The sequence below is a fragment of the Zonotrichia albicollis genome, chromosome 1 (assembly GCF_047830755.1).
Source record: "Zonotrichia albicollis isolate bZonAlb1 chromosome 1, bZonAlb1.hap1, whole genome shotgun sequence".
Lineage (NCBI taxonomy): Eukaryota > Metazoa > Chordata > Aves > Passeriformes > Passerellidae > Zonotrichia > Zonotrichia albicollis.
This window is the reverse complement of record NC_133819.1, coordinates 46,381,498-46,403,004: the sequence shown is the minus strand read 5'-3', so window position 1 is coordinate 46,403,004 and position 21,507 is coordinate 46,381,498. Positions and strand designations below refer to the sequence as shown.

General features: G+C 41.3%; 2 protein-coding genes across 2 annotated transcripts in view; one reads left to right on the top strand and one right to left on the bottom strand.

Moving 5' to 3' along the window:
* Positions 1-1,195: 1,195 nt before the first annotated feature.
* On the bottom strand, positions 1,196-13,720 carry LOC102071528 (uncharacterized). The gene is made up of 6 exons (XM_074540240.1): positions 13,570-13,720; positions 9,391-9,551; positions 6,796-8,688; positions 5,676-5,801; positions 3,720-3,845; positions 1,196-2,516 (listed from the first exon to the last, which is right to left on the bottom strand). The coding sequence occupies exons 2-6, from the start codon at positions 9,536-9,538 to the stop codon at positions 2,479-2,481; spliced, it is 2,331 nt and encodes a 776-aa protein (XP_074396341.1). The 5' UTR covers positions 9,539-9,551; positions 13,570-13,720; the 3' UTR covers positions 1,196-2,478.
* The window catches only part of KBTBD2 (kelch repeat and BTB domain containing 2), a 19,930-nt gene continuing 11,301 nt past the window's right edge, over positions 12,879-21,507 (top strand). Inside the window, exons 1-2 of the mRNA XM_074540245.1 lie at positions 12,879-13,109; positions 19,935-20,462. Coding sequence (XP_074396346.1) covers positions 20,293-20,462 — 170 coding nt within the window. The 5' untranslated portion in view covers positions 12,879-13,109; positions 19,935-20,292. The remainder of the gene's footprint in view (positions 13,110-19,934; positions 20,463-21,507) is intronic.

Below are 21,507 nucleotides of genomic sequence, written 5' to 3'. Positions count from 1 at the left end.
TACCTGGCAAGCCAACAGAACCCAGAGCTCCACGTCAGTAATTACACCACACCCACTTTGCAACAGAGGATTCAGTTAGCTACAAATAATGATTTAGAAATCCTGAGCCACAGACAGTAAGTCTGTCCAAACAATGCTCTTGGTATGGCAATCCCAGAGGCCTCTAAGGTTTGTTGCTGGTGTGCCAAGCAGCAAATAGATTCTTCAGCTGCCTTTCAGGAGATGCTGCAGCAAGCCAGTGAAACTTCCAAGGCAATGCAGTACTGCGACAGTTCCAAAGCCTCAGCGCTGCCAGCGCTGCAGTGAGTCACTGGGCAGTCAGTCCGGCTGCAGTGGGAACAAAGGCTGACACGTATGTGCCTCTGCAAAACTAAATAGCACTGGGCCTTGGTTACCTGGCTGAATAAACAAGAGCCTAGGCTTGAGCTCCCAGCCTTTTCAATGCAGTTTGTACTTCACTGTGCCTTTGTGAAGCACGGCCTTTTGACTCACTGGAACGTTAGTTTCAGATGTGAGCCAGTTAAGATGCAATCCACAAATTGTCCATACTGCTGAATGGAAAAAAAAGCCAAGTAGAAGATTTAGTTTTAAGGTCAGAGGACTAGTACTGTTAGAGTAAACTACACTGCACATAACCTTATCAAATAATTCTTTCTTGAACACATTCATGCACACTGCTTTAAGTATTGGGCATAGCACAAGTGTAGTACAAGCTATAACTAGTTTAAAATAGCATTTGTTTTCAGACAAAGAGCTGTGTACTCTCCTACTGCTACTCCCTCAAGTCCTCCCAGGAGCATCACCAGGTCCTAAATTACTTCTTGCATCTGAGTGGAAATCACACTGAATAGAGCAAGACCTGTAAAAAGATGACCAACATGATCATTTGGAGTACCTATCAGGTGTTAGCCATTCCCAAAAGTAAGAATGCCATCTGATTGTGAGGTCATGAATACTCCTCTATAAGATAAGCAGCAAAAGATACAGCTAAGGCCATCAGCAGAAATGGGTGTTAAAAAGCTCCATGTTTGAATTCCTCATTTTATTCTTTGTTGTTCTGGTGCAGAGATTTCATGCAGCACAGAAGACAAATAAGAATTTTTAATGCATTTCTTTTCTTTCATTGCTTGAAGTAAAAAGGAATTGAAAACTTGTCATCACAATGACTTCTTTCCTCTAACAGCTTGTGGTAAAGGCTGTAGTTATAGCAGAGCTTTAACAATTAACCAGGTGGTATTAAAAATAATGAAGAGATAGGATCAATTGAGTAGGGAAATATCACTACTCCTCACTAAGAGGGAAAACAGCATAACTTCAGGTAGAGGGCAAACTAGTAATAGATAGGCACAAAACCTAAACAGTCACAGGAAATGCTGCTTTTATCCATGTAGCTTACTCTAGGGCCCAGACAGATTAAGAAGATGGGAGAGGAGGCAAAAGACAAGTTCTGTCTGTCCATTCACCCCACCCTATTTTAAGGCAAACCAGATGGGAGGGTTTTTTTTGTTGTTTTCCCATTTTCTTCACTGATGCTATAATTTTATTTGCAAATCATTCAAGATTGGCAATAGCATATTTATTCTTCTCACACAGTAATAATAGCCTTCCTAGACATGGAAAAAAAGAAATGCATATTTTTGAGCTATCCACCTCATCTAGATCAGTCTGTTACCATTATTCCTAAGACAGCTCAGCACAGACCTAATTTTATCATCTTAGTTCTGTAAAGAGACTCCCAGGGACAATATCACCTGTAAGTCATAGAAGTCATCAGTAGGAAGTCAGAAAACAGGGCACACCACTAAAATCTTCTGTTTTACCTTTCAGATCCATATCTCCAGCTCAGGGTCTCCATAAAGGACTCAAAAATCTCAAGAGAAAAAGGGGAGGAGAGGGAAGCATCACATCAACTCGATGCTTTAGTTTTAGTCCTCAATCATGAGAGTAAGATTTGAGGAACTGCCTTGAAAGTTTGAAACAGCACTTGACTTCATACAGCTGTAACTATATTCCTCTACATTTTGACAAAAACAAATCCAGCTGATAGAAAAGGATCTTGTACTTATGTCTAGGTCATATGACTGTGAGATAACAGGGACAGGCTTCACAGACCTGTAGAGTTTAAGGACAGGGCAGCAATAACTGTCATGCTGTAATAGCAGTTGTGCACATACATGGCCATCTCAAGTTTTTTTTGCTACTGTGCAAAGATGGAACACAAGAAGGCTCAAAGTGCAATTCCATGAAATTTATTATTTAAATAGTGGATGTGCCAGTTATAAAAAGGTGTCTTTGGTGTTAAATACTTCATTCCATTTTAATTGTGTACTCAGTCTTCACAGTGTCACTTCTTGCCCTTTTAGAGTGAACAGCAACTTACAAAATATGCAAGAGAATGATAATCAAATCTTGGATTTATACAGAAAAAAACTTTGATATTACCCTCCCCTCCACATACTTCTGCCCCAATATTTGCAATTATCTTTTCTTAGAGAGGGACTTCTTTGTTCCATGCCCTAAAGGTAAAAAAAAAAAAAAAAAAAAAAAGAAACAAGTTAAGGTATGTATATATTCCACCTCAAAATTATGTCCATTTGCTTCTAAAAAAAGATTAGATATTAGTGATTGTCTTTTCCTATTGCAGGCACTGATGGTTGATATTAGAATTATGTACTCAACTTCCCAGCTAGTATAAAATGTGCATGAGTGGTTTTGGACTTCAGAATATCCCAGCATAACAGATAAGAGTTCCATGTGAAGCTCACATCACATTCTCAGTGTGCTCATATAACTGCATTGTTGAATGTATCCAAGAAACATCAGCTATTTCTGGGGAAAATACAAGGAGTGTTTTGGGATTATGCAAGCTTCCTGGATGCTTTTAATAAAATCTGGTCAGCAATTAAAGGTTTAAGACCAATGTTCAAACAATCTGTCTTCAGGGCTGATGCAGATTTTCACTAGTAAGATACTTCAGCCTAAGTTGGTTTCCAGCCTTCCTTACATTTCCAAGATGAAAGTCTAAGCCTTTGTCTATTATATGAGAGAGAGACTATCTTTTACTCATGTATTTCCTGATGGAATACTTGGGTTCATTCTTCTGCACTAACTTACTCTTTTCCAGAAAGAAAACTGATCTTACAGATAGCTTCTTGTAACTACTGACCCTTTTCAATTTATAACCTTTTCAGACTCACACAAATGCACAAAAGCATATTTGTTGCTGACTCAAGTTCATTTTGATTTTTCCCTCCACTGTTTTTCCCTGTCCTCCTCCAAAATAGCCAGAAGTTCCTAATCCATAAAGCTGGAGATCTTAAGAATTATCTATATGCATTTGTATTGTAGCAAATTGCAAATCATTTGGGCTGAGGCAGATCAGTAACTTAAATAAAGGCATGTACTGCAAAGTGACACAGGACCCAGCACTTCCAAGAGACAGTACAGCAGTCTGAAGAGCAACTAGACTAAAACAGCAGGTTTTGCTGTGGGTTTCCTGCCCCATCCTTACATTAAACAAAGAAGGAACCTAGCCTGGTCAAAGCTACACTGCATTCATAGCAAGGTGTTAAGTGCTCAAAGTTTAGCTTCCCTCCCACCTTTTCTGCATTTCACAAGCTATCCAACATCCCTGCAGTTCAAACCAAGAAAGATTAGTCCCCAAGATAGAAAAAAATACTTGTAACAGTAATTTTTGTAGCTTGTCACTGTATACCAACCTTTGTGTACGCTGTGTTTAGGCAGCTCCCACATTTCTGCTTCTTCCACCTCATGTCTTGTGTCTCTGCCTTTTGAAGGTGGCTTGCCCAGTCTTTTCTTCTTTGCTTTAACCAAAGGTGGGCACACTAAATAACAAGATACAAGTGGTGTTATTTATCCAATGCATAGTCTCAAGGCAAATTTAACCATGATTTTCACCAGCTGGTCTGTGGTGTTCCTCCCTCCCTTTTTTGTACCCATTTTAAGTAGCAGATAAAATTGACACTACACATGCCAAGCAAGTCTTACACATCTACAGCATTTAATCACTGTTTAACCATAATTCTGGATGCATTGTATTTTGAGTTATAATTTGGATAGGTGTTAATGTGGTCAAAAAGGAACCTAATACATTGGATAACTGTGCCTTGGTTCACTTTTCAGGTGTTCAAGACTAGTTGGTGCTGTCCAAGTGACCCGATTCACCCACTGTCTTTAAAAAGCTTCAGACCTGTGAGTTAGGCACTACAAGTACACTGCTCAAGCAGTCAAATTTAGTGCATGATATTACTGCTAAAGCCATATATCTTGTTTAGGCAAACCTCCTTACTCGTAGGGCACTTAATTTGAAAAAGCAAATAATAATATAGGCAACATTTTTAAAGAGAATGTAATTTTAATAGCACTAATGAGGCATCCACTGGCACAAACAGCATTCAGAAAACACCAGTTCCTGCTTCCTAACACTGAATGTGATGACTTCTTCCAACTATCTGGGCTAGAAAAAGGAAGAGTAAGCAAGAAACAGACCAAACATCCTCAGTTTGCTCCACCATCTATGAATTCAAAGATGCAAAAGAGACATGCTGAAAGTTAAAGGTAATTTACAGTTATTTTAGAACTATTACCAATATTTTTATACATTGTTGTAGTGGAGCCAGGAACAATGCTGCTAAAGTAAAATGTTTTCAACTCTTATAGAGCATGCTAGAATTAAAAAACAAAACCATGCAACACTAAACTCTGCATCTAGAAAGCCTCCAATGCAACAGGCAAATAATCCCAAACTCCAATGTGCTCAAGCAGGAAAGCAATGCAAAGCAAGAACTAAGGAAAACACACTGTCTACTTGGTTGTTGATACAGGAAAGCTGATGTATATTATCAGTGAACTGAAGAGAAGCAAATCATTTGTTCTGAAGATAGCCTCACACCCCATTACTTGATAGGCTGATCCTGAGATGCATGAAACACATGACCCAGGAGAGTGGCAATACCCACACTACAGCAAATTCCATAGCTGTTCCAACAGCACCTACACTCAAACACCTTTGAAAAGCATCAAAACCAGATCTGAACTCCAAGTAAGACTAACTATAAAGAAGAAAAAACAAAACATTCTGCTTCATGAGCTAAGAAACTATCTAAGCTATTCCTTTGTTAAAATAACTGTTTTCTTCATCTTTTCCTTAACTAGATCAAAATGATTTGCACTCCATCATTCTTTAGCAGTGTCAGGGCACCTGTTGGTCCATGCTAGTTTTTCTGAGCATTGGCATATGAAGCTACCACATAGAACTCTATGTTTTACTGATCAAAATTAGGAGCTACCACTGCACATGCTATCAAGAGTAGCATTATCTGTATAAAGAAATAATATTACAGTTTATGGCAGTAACAACTTTACACAAATAAAGGCTTTGCTTTGGCCACATCAAAGCATTTAATGATTTTCTATAAAATTACCTTTAAAAATCCCCATAAGTGTCTCTGATGCACCCTTATTACCCTGTTTCAGTTTGAGAAGGCTATAAATATATCCAAGATATACCATGACTGACAGGCATTTTATAAATAGCAAAGCAACAAGGATTAGTTTTATTGTTTTCAAATCTTATGCAACTTTCATGTGCTTGCTATTTTGTATCAGATCCTTCTGGATGTTCCTTAGGAACAAAAACACAGAGAAAGCTGTACCTTGTTCTTTGCCCCTTTCTGGAGGTGAGAAACTACCACGTATTTGGCTGGTAAATCTGGGTTTAGCACCACTTCTAATCCAGTACTCTTCAGGTGGTATCCCCATGTTCTCTCTTAACAGCCTTCCTAATTAAAATTAAAAAAAAAAAAAAAAAAAGATCAGTATTTAGTCTTGGTAGTGCTGATGTACTGTTTGATCCACAAGCCAGAATGCAAAGCCAGCTACTGGATCTGATTGTAGGAATCTGTTGAACTAGAAACAGTTTTCTTGAGATTACACTTAACAAAAATTACAAGACATATTAAGTGTACAGATTTTGAATAAAAAAAATAAAGTTTAAGAACACTAAGCCTGCTATTAGCAGTAAATCACCCTGTTTTGGTTTTTTTTTACAATGCAAGACACTATTAAACAGCAGCCACCTGCTGAAGTGACCATATCACCTGTTGCAAACTGATAATTCTTCTTATTCTCAGTTTACATTAATCCAATTTCTAAGAGGATCTACCTTGGAATAAATAAGATGTCCTTTCCCAGGTCAAATTTAATAATGTTTCACACCAATTTTCTGAAAGTACAAAACTGGTTTTGCTAAGAAAGCAGCAGCTACAATTTAAAAAAAAAAATTGTTTGACTCCTCAACTGCAGGAAAGCTACACAGGATATGTCCACCTGGTGGTACTAATTCTGTTTAATGCACCCAGCATGAGTCTGTGGTAGGAGAGTCAGACTGTATAAACTTAACTTAAACTTAACTTAAGAGCTTCTCAGATATTAAGCAACAGTAAACACATAATCCAAATTATCTTAAGCTTTACAAACTAATAAACTGCCACTAATGTCAGAAGTTAAATATATCAAATCTAACACAAAGGAGAGTTTCTGCATTATTCTCTGCTAGCTGTAAAAATACAGAGTACTTATACAATAGTTAAAAAGTTGCAGCACACTTCCCTCTGCTTCAGAAAAAGTATTCTGCAGGACTTCTGGCTCTTGGCCAAATTTGAAGCTGCTACATGCTCTAATCTTCCCACTAGTTTAAGCTACAATATGAAACTGCAATTAGGTGTTCTTTGTGTATGCTACTAATCAGCACTTGGTCCTTAGCAATTAGCTCACCTCTCAAGAATTTCCGTAGCAGTCGCTGGTGTTCAAGTCCTTCTCTTCTTGTCATAGGCCTCTTTCTTCCATAATACCCATAGTCACTGTATACAACTTCATCTTGTTCTCTCTTCTTTGGCTTGTAAACCACACCAATGTTTCCAACAAGCCCACTCCTAGTTTTTATTTTCTCTTGAGCAGGCCAGCTAATTAGTTGTGCTGGGACAGCATTTGTAGGTGGTTTCCAAAGCACTCTCTGGCCAACTTGGTAGAAATTTCCTTTACTTGGCCTCAAGATGCCATATGGAGGGGCTTCTTGAAAGAAATACTCAATTTCATCCATGTCATCATCCTCGTCCTCCTCATACTCATCCTCTCCATCTTCATCTTCCTCTTCTCCCTTCACAGAATATTCTTCAGAGTCCTCAGCTTCTGACAAACTCTTAGTTGCTTTTTTGTTGGGAGAATCGACTTCTTTCCAACTAGAGGACCTAGGAAGGGATCCCAGCTTTCTACCTTTACTGGAAGTCTCTTTGATCTTTGTGTTTGAAGAGTTGACATCTTGGTCATTCAGGCTGTTCACCCGCTCCTTTCCTACCACTTCATCTACGTTAGGGGATCCACCACTTTTAATTTGCTCTGAGCCCTCTGTACTTTTCTGAAGAGTGTACGTGCTTTTCTGAAGCACATAGTCAGGCACAAAATAAGACACTGGGGCATTATCAGTTGATGAGCCTTCCTCTCCAGAGGATATGTCATCAGAAGACAGACTGATTACACTTCGGCGCTTCCTTTGTGGCAAACAAGCGTTGTAGGTTGTGTCCATACTGTCCAAACAAGCCAGCCAGCTGCTAGAGGGAGCAAACTTCTCAATTGATTTGTCACACCAAATGTTTTTTTCTGTCTGACTTTCATTGGTTGCACTGTGGCTTAAATTCAGCTTTTTCTGCTGAAAGTCACTCATTACCTCCATATTAGATGGAAGCAGTCCTGCCTGTTGAATAAAGCCAGGCTCTTCTTGAGAAGTTTTTGATCCTGCAGACCTTTTAGTGCTAGATTTCTTAGCTATTACCACTGGTTGGTCTACACCAACAGATCTTGCCAACTCTGTGATTTGCACTGCCACGGTTTCACCTGGGGGAGTTTTTGCCATCATTTCCACATCCAGCTTCACTTCATTATTTTGCACATCTTTCTCTTGCACAGCTTCAGCACCCTGTTTAGAGGTGACAATAGCTTTTCTCTCATCTAAGGAAGCTCCTGGCAGCATATTCTCCCCTTCATGAGGGCCATATATCATGCCTTCACATGAGCTAACAGAAAACAAGTCATGTGGCACGATGTTCTCTGGAACTGGTTTACCACTTGCCACGTCATACAATGGGATTGTTTCTTTGAAGGATTTCCACAGCTGAATAGCTGGAGAGCCATTTCCATATTCTATCCTCACTTCTTCCTTCTCAAAGGCATAGCTTCCAGTAGGAAGATTTCTATACTGTGTAGAGCTGGCAGGGTTCTTATTATGAAACTCTCTGTCTACCACAATAGAAGAGCCAAACGAATTTTGTTTCTCTGAAGTACTTTCAGTCTCTGTACCTATACCAGGAGAAACACAGGCTGTATTTCCTGCATCACAACCTTTCGTTTCTGTACGGATATCTTGATGCCTTTTTTGCTTGCTTTCAGGCTGTCTAGGATCAGTCTGTGTTTCTTTTGTCTCCATTTTCTTCCCAGGGCTATTATAATGTCTGAATCTTGTTGCATGATAAAACATAGGGGAAGGTGGGGCAGCATTAAAATAAGGCCTTCTGTTAATTCTTGCATGCACTGGATGCTGTGGGACAAAAAATCGAGGGTACTCATGGAGAGCAACAGGATAAAATGGAAAATATGGATTTCCACTTCGAAAGCCTAGACATTGGTGACAAAAAGAAAAGACAAATATCTTTCTGAAATTAGTCATCCTGAATCATATTTACTTGCATAGACAGGGCCAGCTACAAGATCAGACACATTGTAAATAAAACACGCCACCTTTCAATGCTTAGTAGCAAATCTGGTGCAAAAACAGAGTTCTTCATTAGGGAATAGTTTATCTCAACATCTACACTTTAACCAGGGCTTGTTTTCATCCCTTGGAACATTCATCAAGTTGTTTTCTGTGCTTTTTTTGGCTATTTCACAGACTATTATAGAGCATGGATTTTGAAAAAGACAGCTCCAGGTAGAAGTTCACATAAGTATAGCATTTACAAAGTCTATTTAATAATATCTTTCTTATTTTCTTAAGTTTACATTTATCCATACCGATCATGCATGCACATGTGGAATTCATATATACCCACTCATATTAATTGCTAAGTATATTCTGGAGCTCTGTGTCTGCAGGATGACCATTACTCAATATTTTGCTTAGCTTCCCTTCTCCAGAAGCACCCACAAGCTACATATTGAAGGCAGAATTAATGTAGTGCTAGAGCTGTCAAAAATCTGATTTATTAAGTATTAGTTAAACTCCCAAGAGGCTCATTAACACAGATACTGCAAGAGTGGGGGAAAGAAGAATGTAGCTAAGTAAGCAAAGATGCCACAGAGAGCTGCTGTTTGTCTTACCTGGAGCAGGTACGCAGTATGGACTGTATGCATAACTGAGGTACCATGGATTTGGATAAGGCTGTTGAGCTGATGGCTGTGCATAAATAAAGGGTCCCGAGTGGTTTGTGGAATATGATCCACTTTCTGAAGTTGGGGGACTACTCATTTTCCTTCAAACGCTGAAAGAGAGAAGTAATCATTATCAACTACTTTAAGAACTCCATGACTTAATTATTTCTGTGCTCTGTCAGAATTTAGCAGACATTCCTCTCCCTGGCCAGAGAAAACATATCCTTCTAAAAGAAAGCTGCTATCTTCCAAACAGAAGGTAACAAACTGACATGCTATCAAGGTCAAATATTTCAGTTGGGCTTTGCTAAGCAAGCTTTTGTACACAGCTCTTGATATTAGTCCTTCAAGGCAACCTTGTAACATGCTCTAAAGCTACAGAGTTTCAGTAGTCTTAGATGCATACATCTCTATAAGTAGTATTCCAGCTAATTAAATAAAAAAGCCTTCAGTGAATTAGCCTTGAGCAAGAGGCCACACACACACAAAGAAAAAAAAAAAAAGCTTCACACAATCAGACATTTAATGCTTCACGGAGAAAACTCTTCTTAATTACTTAATGCTAATGCATGTGTTGTTACACATTACAATAAGAACGCCATTAATTCAGGATTTGTACTTTATACTATACTTAAGAACAACAGCTAACTAACATAGTAAACCAAGTATTTCAGTGACACCCTGCTTCCTACGCTTAAACCAAATGATAGGTAGCAAAAACAACCCCACCAAAATCCTTATGTGTAAATTTGCATTCAGAGCCATATAAAATTCACAAGACAGAACTTCCTCCCACACTTGGATGTCTCCTCAGTTAACTAATACTTGCAAGCAATACAACACTATCACACAGAGCTTATAAGCAAGACTATAAGAAATCAGAGGACTCTTAACTCTTTAGAGGATTCAAGCACTTCAAAGCTACAAAAGAAACAAAATTATTTTGAGACCTGTTAGCAATCAACACACTGTTCAGCCTAGAGCTTCAGAATGCCTTAGGAATGCTGGAGCCCTCTTCAGCTTCCATCTAGGGTGGCCTGTGCAGTTCTTGAAAGCACCAAAAAGCCTACAGACTCCCTCAAAGAACCAAAGAATTACTTTGACCTTTGAGAAGGAGGGTGGTGCAGAGAAGGAAAAAAAACCCCCACAAAAACAAAACAAACCACCAAACAAAGCCCCCTACAAGAACTAATCTATTCCTCCCCCCCCCCCCCCAGAGCCCCAAAAACCTAAAGTCCAATAATGCTGCTGCTGCTGCTGCTGCCGCTGCCGCTGCTGCTGCCGCTGCCATCCCAGAAGAAAACTAACCAGGTCCTCTTTATGGCAGGCAGCTGCTGCTTGTCCACTCCTCCTCCCACCTGAGGCTCATTTAACAGTGATGCAGGGAACGTTTTTCCATCATTGTGTGGGAGGAAAATCAAAACACAGGGATAGGAATAGTTGTAAAAGCCTTCAGCTGTTGTACAGAAAGCTAGCAGTTTCATCTTGCAGATGTTTAGGCTGCATCTCTAAGTAAATCTGGTATTTCCCTTTTATAATGTTGGAAACTACGTTTTTTTTTTTAGTAAAAAAAAGAAAAAGGAAACATTACCAGTCTTTTGATTCAAACTGCAGTTAAAAACACTTCTTCCAGACAAAAAAAAACTCAGAAGACACAAGGCCAAGTTTACATTTACTTTCAGGGTTTACCTGTTGTTCAGTACTGAGTAAAGGGAGCAATGCTTTTCTATCCTAACATGGCTGAGGGGGCTGACAAATGTAACGTTATTTCCATATGAACAGAAGCAGCACTTCTTCCCCTACAGTGTACTCCACCATGTGTCATGGGAATTTATGAAATGTGAAGGTGCAGTTTGACTCTACCCTGCCTTTTTACAGGAGGCGAGACTCTGAGTTGCTGCTCGGGAATTGCACGTCTCCAAATGAGAGACTACTGGCACAGGGGCAGGTGGAAGGAGAGGAAAGCACAGTGCATGTGCTATGCAGGCTGGTGAGTGGTAAACAAGGGGGAAAACAAAGGGGTATGGTTGCTTAGAGATTGTTTGTATTCCTGTGTTGGGAAGTTCTCAAAATTGATGTGTTTTTTGTTTCTATAACATTCAGATTAACCAACTCCTTTGTACCAAAACACAAACTATAAAATGTTTGAGAAAGGTTACTGATCCATTCCTTGCAGACCTTCCTAGCCAAAGCTTATCCTTTCCACTGACAGCAGCTCTTGCACTTTGTATGACTGGTAGTGACAGGACAACGAGCAATGGGTACAAAGTGAGATGGGGAATTTAGGCTAGATGTTAGTAAGAAATTCTCCATTGTGAGGGTGGTGAGGCACTGGAGCAGGCTGCCCAAGGACATTGTTGAATGCCCTATACCTGGAAGTGCTCAAGGCCAGGTCAGATGGGGCTTTGAGCAACCTGACCTAGCAGGAGGTGTCCACAACTGTGGCAGTGGAGTGGAACTCAATGGTCTTTAAGGTCTCTTCTAACCCTTAACAGTCTATGACTCTCTGACTTGTCTGGTATGTTTTAAATCCCCACATCTGTTCTGCATCCATCGTACTTTCAGCTCTTTGAAGTGCACTTCCCAGCCTTTCTATTGGTGGATGGACCCAAAAAGAAGTAAAGAAAATAAGTAACACTGGATGGCTTTTAAAAAGGTATGTGTTCTCAGGATTTTCCTTTCTCTCGTACCTCCCTTCAGCCTCCTGTGCCCCTGTCAATTCCTTCCATCCCAGACAAAGCTCCAGTCCCCACAAACTCTCCCACAGGTGAACTTTGCTTTTAGGGCAGCAAACCTACACTTGGCCAAGGGACATTTCAGGATTCCAGGATGGCTGAAGGACCAAAGGAAGGTCCCAGGGGGAGAGGACCCAGCCGGGTGTTAGCCCTGGAGCCCACAGGCCTCCAGGTTGCAGCAAGTCTGGAGCGCAAGTCCCGTGAGGAGTTGGTGTTGTTAGAGAAGGAGAAAAGGAGGCTCAGGGCGGACTTTATGGCTCTCTACAGGTACCAGCGACAGGATGAGAGGAAACAGCACCAAGTTTTGCCAGGGGAGGTTTAGGTTGGACATCAGGGGGAATTTCTTTCCAGAAGGAGTGATTGGACTTTGGAATGGGCCGCCCGGGGAGGTGGTGGAGTCACCGTCCCGTCCCGGGAGGTGCGTGAGGGAAGACTGGATGTGTCGCTCAGTGCCAGGCTCGGGTTGGCAGTGCGGTGTCCGGTCGCAGCCGGCCATCCCGGAGGCCTATCCCGAGCCGCAGGATTCGGTGGCTCAGGGGCCGCTCCCCCCGGCAGAGGGCGCGGGGGCCCCGCTGCACCCGCGGGAGGCGCCGCTGCGGCGCCGCGAGGCCAGGGGGCGCTCGCGGCCGGGAGCAGGGACAGGAAACCGGGGGCGGGCCCGGCCGCCCCCCCGCGCCGCCGCGCCTCGCGCCCCGCATGCGCAGACGGGGCGGGCGCGGCGCTCCGTAACGGCGGGCGGGTGAGGAGGAGGAGGGGGAGGAAGAGGTGGGGGGGGCGGCGGCAACAGCAGCGCCTGCGCGCCCAGGGGCCGCCGCCGCCTCCGCAGCCTGGGAGAGAGACCGGATCCGCCGCCGCATCCTCCTCCTCCCCCACCGCTTCTCGCGGCCGCCCGCGGTCGGGACGGCCAGGCACGAGAGGAAGCGGCCGTCGGAGGTTTGTCCGGAGCGGAGGGGTGGGGGGAGCAAGGATGGCGCTGGCGGCGGCGCTCCCGCGCTCGCGTCCCGCCGCGCCGCGGCCGCCGGGCCCTTTCCCGTCCCCGCGGGGGGAGCGGCCGCCCCGAGGAGGCCTCGGTCCCGGGGGCGCACGCGGGGGCTCTGCAGCAGCCGCTCCCCCAGCCTGAGCGGGCGCGGCTCCCGCCCGCCCCCTCCCACCGCGGCCGCTCCCGCCCGGCGGCCGCGGCCCCGGGCCCGCCGGGCACCGCCGGAGGTGGCAGCGGCGGCCGTGTCCGCGCCCTCGGGCAGGGCCGGCTCCCGGGAGCCCCGAGAGGAGGAGAGGCCGTGGGGATCGTTCCTAAGCCGGGAGTGCGGCGGTGCTGGAGGAGCGGGAAGATGCCCGCTTCCTTCTGGGGGAAGCAGGAACGGGATGAGGGCTGTGGAGGGACGGGACGGCGCACCTGAGCATCGGGGAGAGGGGAGGGATGTGTTTCATTGCCCCTAGTCCGGCATCGGCGCGTCCCGCAGGCAGGAGGGGCTGTGATGGGGTCGGGCTGTGCGGGGCTCCCCTTGCGCTGGGCAGGTGGGGATGGCTCAGACCCGGGTGCCTGTGTTGGCAGCGCTCGCAGGGACGCGCACTGGGAAGTCTCGGGGGAGAACAGCGGTGGAGTGGCAGTGCCGGTCCTTGTAGCTGCCACTGCGTTCCCTACTGATCCATCTAGTCGGGCTTGTGTACGCCATGGGTACCTGCAGTGACCGGGGTGGCTGCCGTGCTCGGCTGTAGCTTTAAAAGGTCACGTCTTTCTTAGTAAAGAGTCACATAATACTTAGTAAGCTTTTCCGGACTAAATAAACACATAGTATCGCTTTGACGTTAGTCACATTTTCCCGGCGTTTGCCATTATTTCTGCTGTGAAACGGGATACATACCTGCTGCTTTTGAAATAACTTTAATTATGATTTAGAAATGGATTTGTGCTGTACTTAGCATGTGCATTTTTAGAGGTTTTGTTGCAAAGTCCCAGCTTGGCTTTTCTACGTCGTGTACATCTACTTTGTGATCATAATGGGCCCGAAAGGCTGTGTGCTGTTGTGAGCTCACCTAGGGCTGTAGCTACATGAATTTTGTTCAGATAAGGTATTTCAGAGATTGATGCCCACTGAGTACATCTCTCTTTCTCAGAAATCTATCGGGAGGAATAGGTAATTTTTAGTATTTAGTATTTAATTACATTAAATAGTAAGTGTATACATAAAGTATTCTCACGATTTGAGTATAGGTGTCACACCTTTTTCCAAATTGTTTTTGTGTGTCGAGTAGAGGGGGCCCTTTTTACTCAAAGATGTATAATTAGCATCTTTCAGGAACAGTCCAAAGAGGAAGAAAAGATGTTGCTGCTTATTTAATATTTTTGACTGCATTTTAGACAGATGGTTGTTGTTGTTTTTTTCTTTGCTGAGGCAGGCTTTTTTGTTTTGGTCATGTGATTATGAAACAGACCAGAATTGGTACAAGCCCTAAAATTTCCCTCTCTTAGTTTACTGACTGTTGTGCTTTGAGAATAAATTTTATATGCATGAGTATGATATCCATTATAATACTTAACCTTTCAGGAGCTAACTTACAATTAATTAAGCTACATTAATGACTAATTAATTTCTTAATGTAGAAATGCTTGAATTTATAGTTAAGTGTCATATAATGAATATTCAAGAAAATGACATGTACTTTTAAACTGGAATTTAAGTTGTTACATAAAACAGACTAGCTTCATTAATGTACTATAGCTCAGAGAAAAAAAAATTGTTTATGTAGGATACATGGCTGGATCTTACTGGAGACATCCATGGCCCACTTTTCTTCAAAGGTTAATTTTCCAAAACAGGTCAAGTCTTCCACAAAACAGGAACGCCCTTGGGGATGGAAACTACCTGTGCTCAGCATAGATGTCCAGTTGCCAATTTAAGCTGTTGGTTTATCATGTCATAAATGCTAATTTTCTTTCTGAACAGGTATTTCCTTTAGTGTATAACTTCCTTTAGGAGCAGAAAAACAGGAGTGCATTGTAACCAAGCATGTTGTTAACATGGAGTCTGACACTTCCACTCTTTAGTTTCTGTGCAGCTTCAGAAAACTCACCTCCCAAGCACAGTATGTATGGAAAATAGTGGTAGTTTCCAAGTGAATAGTCATTTTCAAGATAACATTGTAGGATTAAACCGTTCCTTGTTTTTAGTGAAATTTCACATTGTTGCCTTATTAGACTCTCCTTGATGTCCTCAGTTTTCTGGACTACTGTGCTATCAAAGACACCTTTGATGGCTTTAGAAGAGAGGAAAACTTCCAAGTCTGGAACTGCTTCATCAATTACCTATTGCTTTCTCAGTGCCAAGGATGCAAATTTGATACATTACTCAAGAATCTAGAGCTTCCAACTCCTTTTTTCTTCTTTCTTTCCTGTCTTTGAGATCTATTGGCTAGGTGTGTGGATTTACATAATTGATTCTAATCAGTTTGAGTACTCACATTCCCCCTTGCTGGTGTGTTAAGTTTGAAGCTGTCTGGTTTGTAACTCAGAATATCCCTCATAGTAACCAAGTGTTGCAGTGCCTGAGCTAGGCACTGTGTTGCTAGCTGGGAGGATTGCTATCTGCACACACCAGGGCTTGTGTAGTTTGGCTTAGGGTTGTTCAGGTCTAAATTCTGACCTTTTATTATGTTAAAAATAGTGAATGACTCACTTCTTTAGATGTGTTTTTACTTGTGATTTGTATGAAGCTGCCCTTGGATGGAAATAGGATTTTGATTTAAAGTAGTATTTAAAGTTTGTTTTTTGTTTGTTTGGGTTTTATTTTTTTTTAATTAGTTAAAACTAGATTAAATAAGTTGAATGTCCAGGGAGATAGGTTTGGGTTGTTGGATTTTTTTATTTATTTTATTTTTTAATTTTCTTCCAGACATATGGAAAATGAAGTGTGTTTTTAAAGTGTGAATTGGAGTTAGTAAAGTTAGAATTTAAGAAGTATTTGATGGTTGAAGATGCAGATGGGAACCTGTAACACTTTCATAGATCTTTTACATGTTTCCCACCATTTTATGGAAAGTTAGGCATCTAATCTGACAGACTAATTAATGGGATTTTCAGAAGGAATCAGAATCTCTTAAAAAACTCCAAACAAAAGATGCATGTATATCTTTTTCCCTGCCTCTAATTTGGGTAGAAAATAAATTAATTTTTTTAATAAGTCCAGTTGAAGAATATTATGTCTGTGTGTCTTATATGTTTCCCTACCAAACTGGAAATAGTCAATATACCTGTTCGTAGTGCAGCATGTATCAATCAATCTTTGCCTGACCTCAGAAAATAAACAGATTCAAGGAAGGCAATTAATAGCCTATCCCATAACTCATTAACATTTGATGACTAATTTTCTGAATGGTCTCATTCAGATTTGAAGTACATGAACAAGTGTTAACAAGCCACCTCATTAAAATTACTTAAGCAAAAAGGAATAATTACTTAAAAACAAACCCTCTTATCAAGGTGTTACTTAATGTTGCTCTGCAGCTTGATAGGGAGGTGCTTTATATCACCTGGTGATTACATGGTTTCATTTGCAGTGTAGCACCCTGTGGCCTTCCAGCAGCTACCTGCCAGTCCTGTTTGGGATAGCTGCCTTCCAAGAAACAACCCAGGACAAAATGGACACTCCAGTGACATTTCTGAAGAGGAAAGTCTCATTCCTAGAACTTGTATTCAGGGATTATTTTTATTCTGTCAGAATTTCAGTTCAGGATATAAAGCTAACTTTAGCCATTGATCTTTTATTCCAGAAATGAGAAATGTCCACTGCTGCATAGTTATTGGGACACCAGCAGACAGCAGTGCATCTGTAGACATTTCCTCAAGTCCACAGTTTTTCATTTATCTCAGATCCAATGACTGTGTGCCAGCCAGGCACAGAGCAATGAGAGAGATGTTGGGTTGGGACTGGCTAAGGCTCTTGCTTTCCTCCTTTGGAAGTCCATGGCTCTGGACAAGCTGCTTTGTATTTCAATGTCTCAGTTTTTCAGCCTCAAAGTGAGGAGAGTATCTCCTTTAAAATAGTCTTGAACTCTCCAAAGAGGTGTGAGAGGTAATCTTGGATGATTTTCCAGGCACTAAATGATGTTACTGCCACTTATCCTAATGTTTTGAACAGATTCAAATCTCTTGGGCAAATGACAATGTAAATTATGGCAATTTTGGACCAGTAATTCAGAGATCCTTGATGTATTTGTTTCCATTACAAGGGAATGGGATGTGAGTCCTGACTCTGTGACAAATACAAAACTTTGTTCTTTAGTAAATGGTTATTGTTGGCAGCAAAACCCAGTGTGGATGTGGAAAACAGGAATCGTGTATGTAGCATGTTCCTACCATGTGCACTTCCCTGGAGTACACGACAGATGGTTTTCTGTAAACCAAAGGCTCCAGCTTTGTAAATGTATGGTTCAAAGGTGATCCACATCACATGAATGTTCTGCAACAGGATTCCTGTCATCTCCTCAATCTTTTCTGCTATTGAGGGTCGTACTCAAATGTTCCAGTTATTTATAGTAATTAATTTCACAGTTTCAACATGTCTTCTGCTGAACAGGTCTGCTTTTTCAGTTATTGACTGTCAGCAGCTTTCTGCCAAAAATGTCTTTAATCTTACGAGCAGGTGTATATCAATTCCTCCATGGCATCCTTGACTTGTTCTGGTACCTAATGACTGAACCAGTGCATATTGGTTTTCTTTTTTTTTCCTGTTTCTGAAAAAATATTTCTATTCTTTACAGTTACATCAGAAAAGGAAGTTATGGTATCAATGAGTTCTTTTGCTAAAGCTTTGTGTTACTGATGCTCTGCCCGTACAGAGCTTAATCCACCAGCTTGTATTGTTCCTGAAACTTTACTCCTAAGCCAGGACAAACAATGCTGTAGAGAGACTTGGGATAGCAGCAGAGCCACAAGCTATTTATTGCTGTGGGCCTAGCACACGTAGGGAGTCTGTGTGTGTGTAGCTGTTTAAAGTTCAGTGCAGAGTCTGTCAATGGATTGGGTTGCATGGTGAGCTTTCCCAGAGTAGCAGCAGGGTGGGCAGTAGTGCAGAGATGAGATGCACACTGTCTTGGTGGAAAGGAGCTGGGACCTGAGGCAGAATGCTTTAGATGGAGCAGTATCTCTGTGTCCTCCATGCATTTATGGTTTAGTGACTTCAGACGTTAGCTGGAAGGTGAAGGTCTGCAGTCAAGACTTGTGCCAGTATCTGTTATTGTAGCACACAGTGGTATCTACTCCTTCCCCCAGGTAGCAAAGGCTTTTCTGTTTTCCTCAATTAACTGCCTTCACCTCAACAGTCAGCATTGGGCTTGACTAGTTGGGCTGTTTTGCAGGTAAACAACCAGGGAACACTAAGAGTTTGAGAATCCTGTCTGTGTATATTTATCACTGAAAAAGAAAAAGATTGGGTGCACTAAATTAGTAGTAATTAAAGTGGCATTAATTAAGTATATCTGTTTCAAGTGAGTGAATGTTGAAAGACAGCTGTTTCTGAATTGTATTACAGGCGGGGCTGGGTTGAAATAGTAGATCTTTGGTGTGGCTTGCAGGTATTTCAACAGTCTTGGTCTTACACTAAATTTTATGTTTTTGTGTGGAATTTAAGGAATGTCATTTCACCCAAGTTGTTTCTGCATTCTCTGTTCATCATGAACTGTAGTGATAGTGATATCTTAGACACAAGACAAACATGTCCTGGCTGTTCCTGAGTTTTGGAATGCAGAAGAACATTGCAAGATTAAATAAATCTGGAAGCATTCAAAAGCTGTGGTACTCTGGTGCCCATTATGATGGTAATTTTACTGTCACAACTATCCTATTCTTAATTAGGTTTTTGTGTTCAAGTGGAAGATGAAATAAAACCTGACCCTATTTTTAAGAGGAGAAATGTCCAAACAAGATAATAGACCTTGGCAGCCATTGTAGGTGTTTTGAGCCTTGCTATTCCAGCATCCCTTTGCTCCTATTTCCTTGTTTTTCTTTTCTCCTGTCTGCAGCAGTGAAGCTTACCTGGCTGTATGGAAATTACTCAGAAGGAAAAACAAGGGAATGTGAAAAATTAATAGGTGAAGCCCTTCGCCATGCAGCAGATAAATTTAATATGCATTGGAAATGTAGAATTTTAGGGTTTTTTGTTTTGTTTGTTTTGGGGTTTTTTTTAATCCTTAGTGCTAGTTCTGCTTCATCTCCACTAGAATAGCAAAGGTGAAATAAACAGGCTGATAATGATGATGAGAGTTTAGCTGGAAAGTGATGGAATGTTAAAATTACTGCATTTATCTTTTTAGTGGCCTGGTATTGATAAGCTTTCAGTAGACAAAAACAAAGAAGCAGAAAAACTTGCTGTTTAATGTAGAAATGGGGAGGAAGTGGCTATCTTATCAATGGTTGAATGAAATTCACAGGTGTACTCAGTGGGAAATCTGGGTAGTTCTTTGAAGAGGAATGAAGTCTTACTGAAACTTGTTTTAACTCTCCAGCTTTAGGGGCTGTGTTGACAAAATAAAGAATTTTAGTTTGTGAGTTTAGGTCATATGAGAATTAATGTACAAACTCCTCTGCTTTTCATTTCTGTTAGATACCTTTGTTGTTTAATTTTTTTTCTTAGAAGGGTTTTATTGCAAGTAATGAAGTATTAATTTAGAAATCTTTATTAGACAATTACTTCTAAGAGGTAACTATGAAAGGTTTTCCAAAATGTGCTAATGTGTAAATTAATTTTATTTTCCTGCTTTCAGTCAGTCAAGTGCAGCCACTGATCACGAGATGTTACCACAAAATCTACCTCAGACTTCACTTTTGTTCATTCAGTTGCTGCGCCATAGATCTCAACGGGAGCTCTGCAGACAGTCCTGAAAGTCTCTGAACAGACTGGGACATCAAGTCACAGCATGATGACCTAATAGGAGGTCAAAGTCTGAAACATTGATTCAGCAGTTCAAGATAACACTGCCCTTTTATCAGTATCACTTCTGAAGGCTACAGACCTCCTGCCATTTCTTTCCTGGCTACTTCAGAAACACTCAGCTGACCTTTCTTTGGTGAAGAAATCTTGACTTTTCTCTCTGGTCCTGGAAATATTAATGGAATACAGTCATGTCTACCCAGGACGAGAGGCAGATAAATACAGAGTATGCTGTATCCTTGCTGGAGCAGTTGAAATTCTTTTATGAACAGCAGTTGCTAACTGACATAGTGTTGATTGTTGAGGGCACTGAATTTCCCTGCCATAAGATGGTTCTTGCAACGTGCAGCTCATATTTCAGGTGAGTATTCAAATGCTATAAAATCTGTGCTACCTGATTTTAAGTGTAATGGTAATTGATTGACAACGTTTAGCAGAGACTTAAAGAACAGTAACTGAAGTACAAAATCTAAATATCCTTACTTTCCAACACAGAGTAAAATAAAACATCTGGCTTCCTGGGACTAATTCTAGATATTTATTGTAGTTCCTACAATGAGTGTGGGGGGGAAAAAAAATCACACTTGTGATGGCTCATTTTCTTTAGGGAGTTAAATGAGTCTGAAAAATTAGTGAATTTCTTATTCTTCACACTGAATCTTTAAAATACTTAATCTGTTTTTATTTCCCAAGGTAGGATAATAAGGAATTACTGAGATTTGGGTGCAGGAATCCCATTGTCATGTTTAACTGCAGTTTGTTAGTAGAAGCATCTGCTAAAAGTAGGGACTGCTGTGCAAGTTCATGGCTTTCTTTTCTGAATCATCTGGTTTTCCCTGCTCAGCAAAGCTGGAAACTCTTCCCTTGTGCTTGAGTGTTGTGCCAATGCAAGTGAAGTTTTTCTGTGTGGTTTGGGTTTCTTTTTTTTTATCATGGTCCCCCCAAGATACTGTTGAAATTCTTAGTTCAGTAGCTCTTGTATTCCAAATGTCCTCGTTTTGGTCTTTTAAAACATTTTTATTAATAAGATATGTTAAGTGCTACCACTTTTTGCAAATGCCTTCATAGTAAGACCTGGATGATGAGGCACCAACAGTTTTCTGCAGTGATTAATCATTTTTGTTGGCAACATAATATAATTAATCTGTCTGGAAGGAATTTTGAAGCTTGAAACTAGTCTGACATCCACGCATGTTCTACCTTCCTGATGCATTGTAGAGGGATTATAACTTTTCTTTCCTGTTCAATGCCTGGAAAGTTTACAAATTTGCTTTTCCTGAGACTGGCTCACTATACAGAACACATCAGAGATGTTTTCTGTACTTTGTCTCCTTTATTGTAGAAAACTGTGGAAGGATTAATTTATTACTTTTACAGAAAAATTTTGTCCCTGCTGGCTTTTCTGT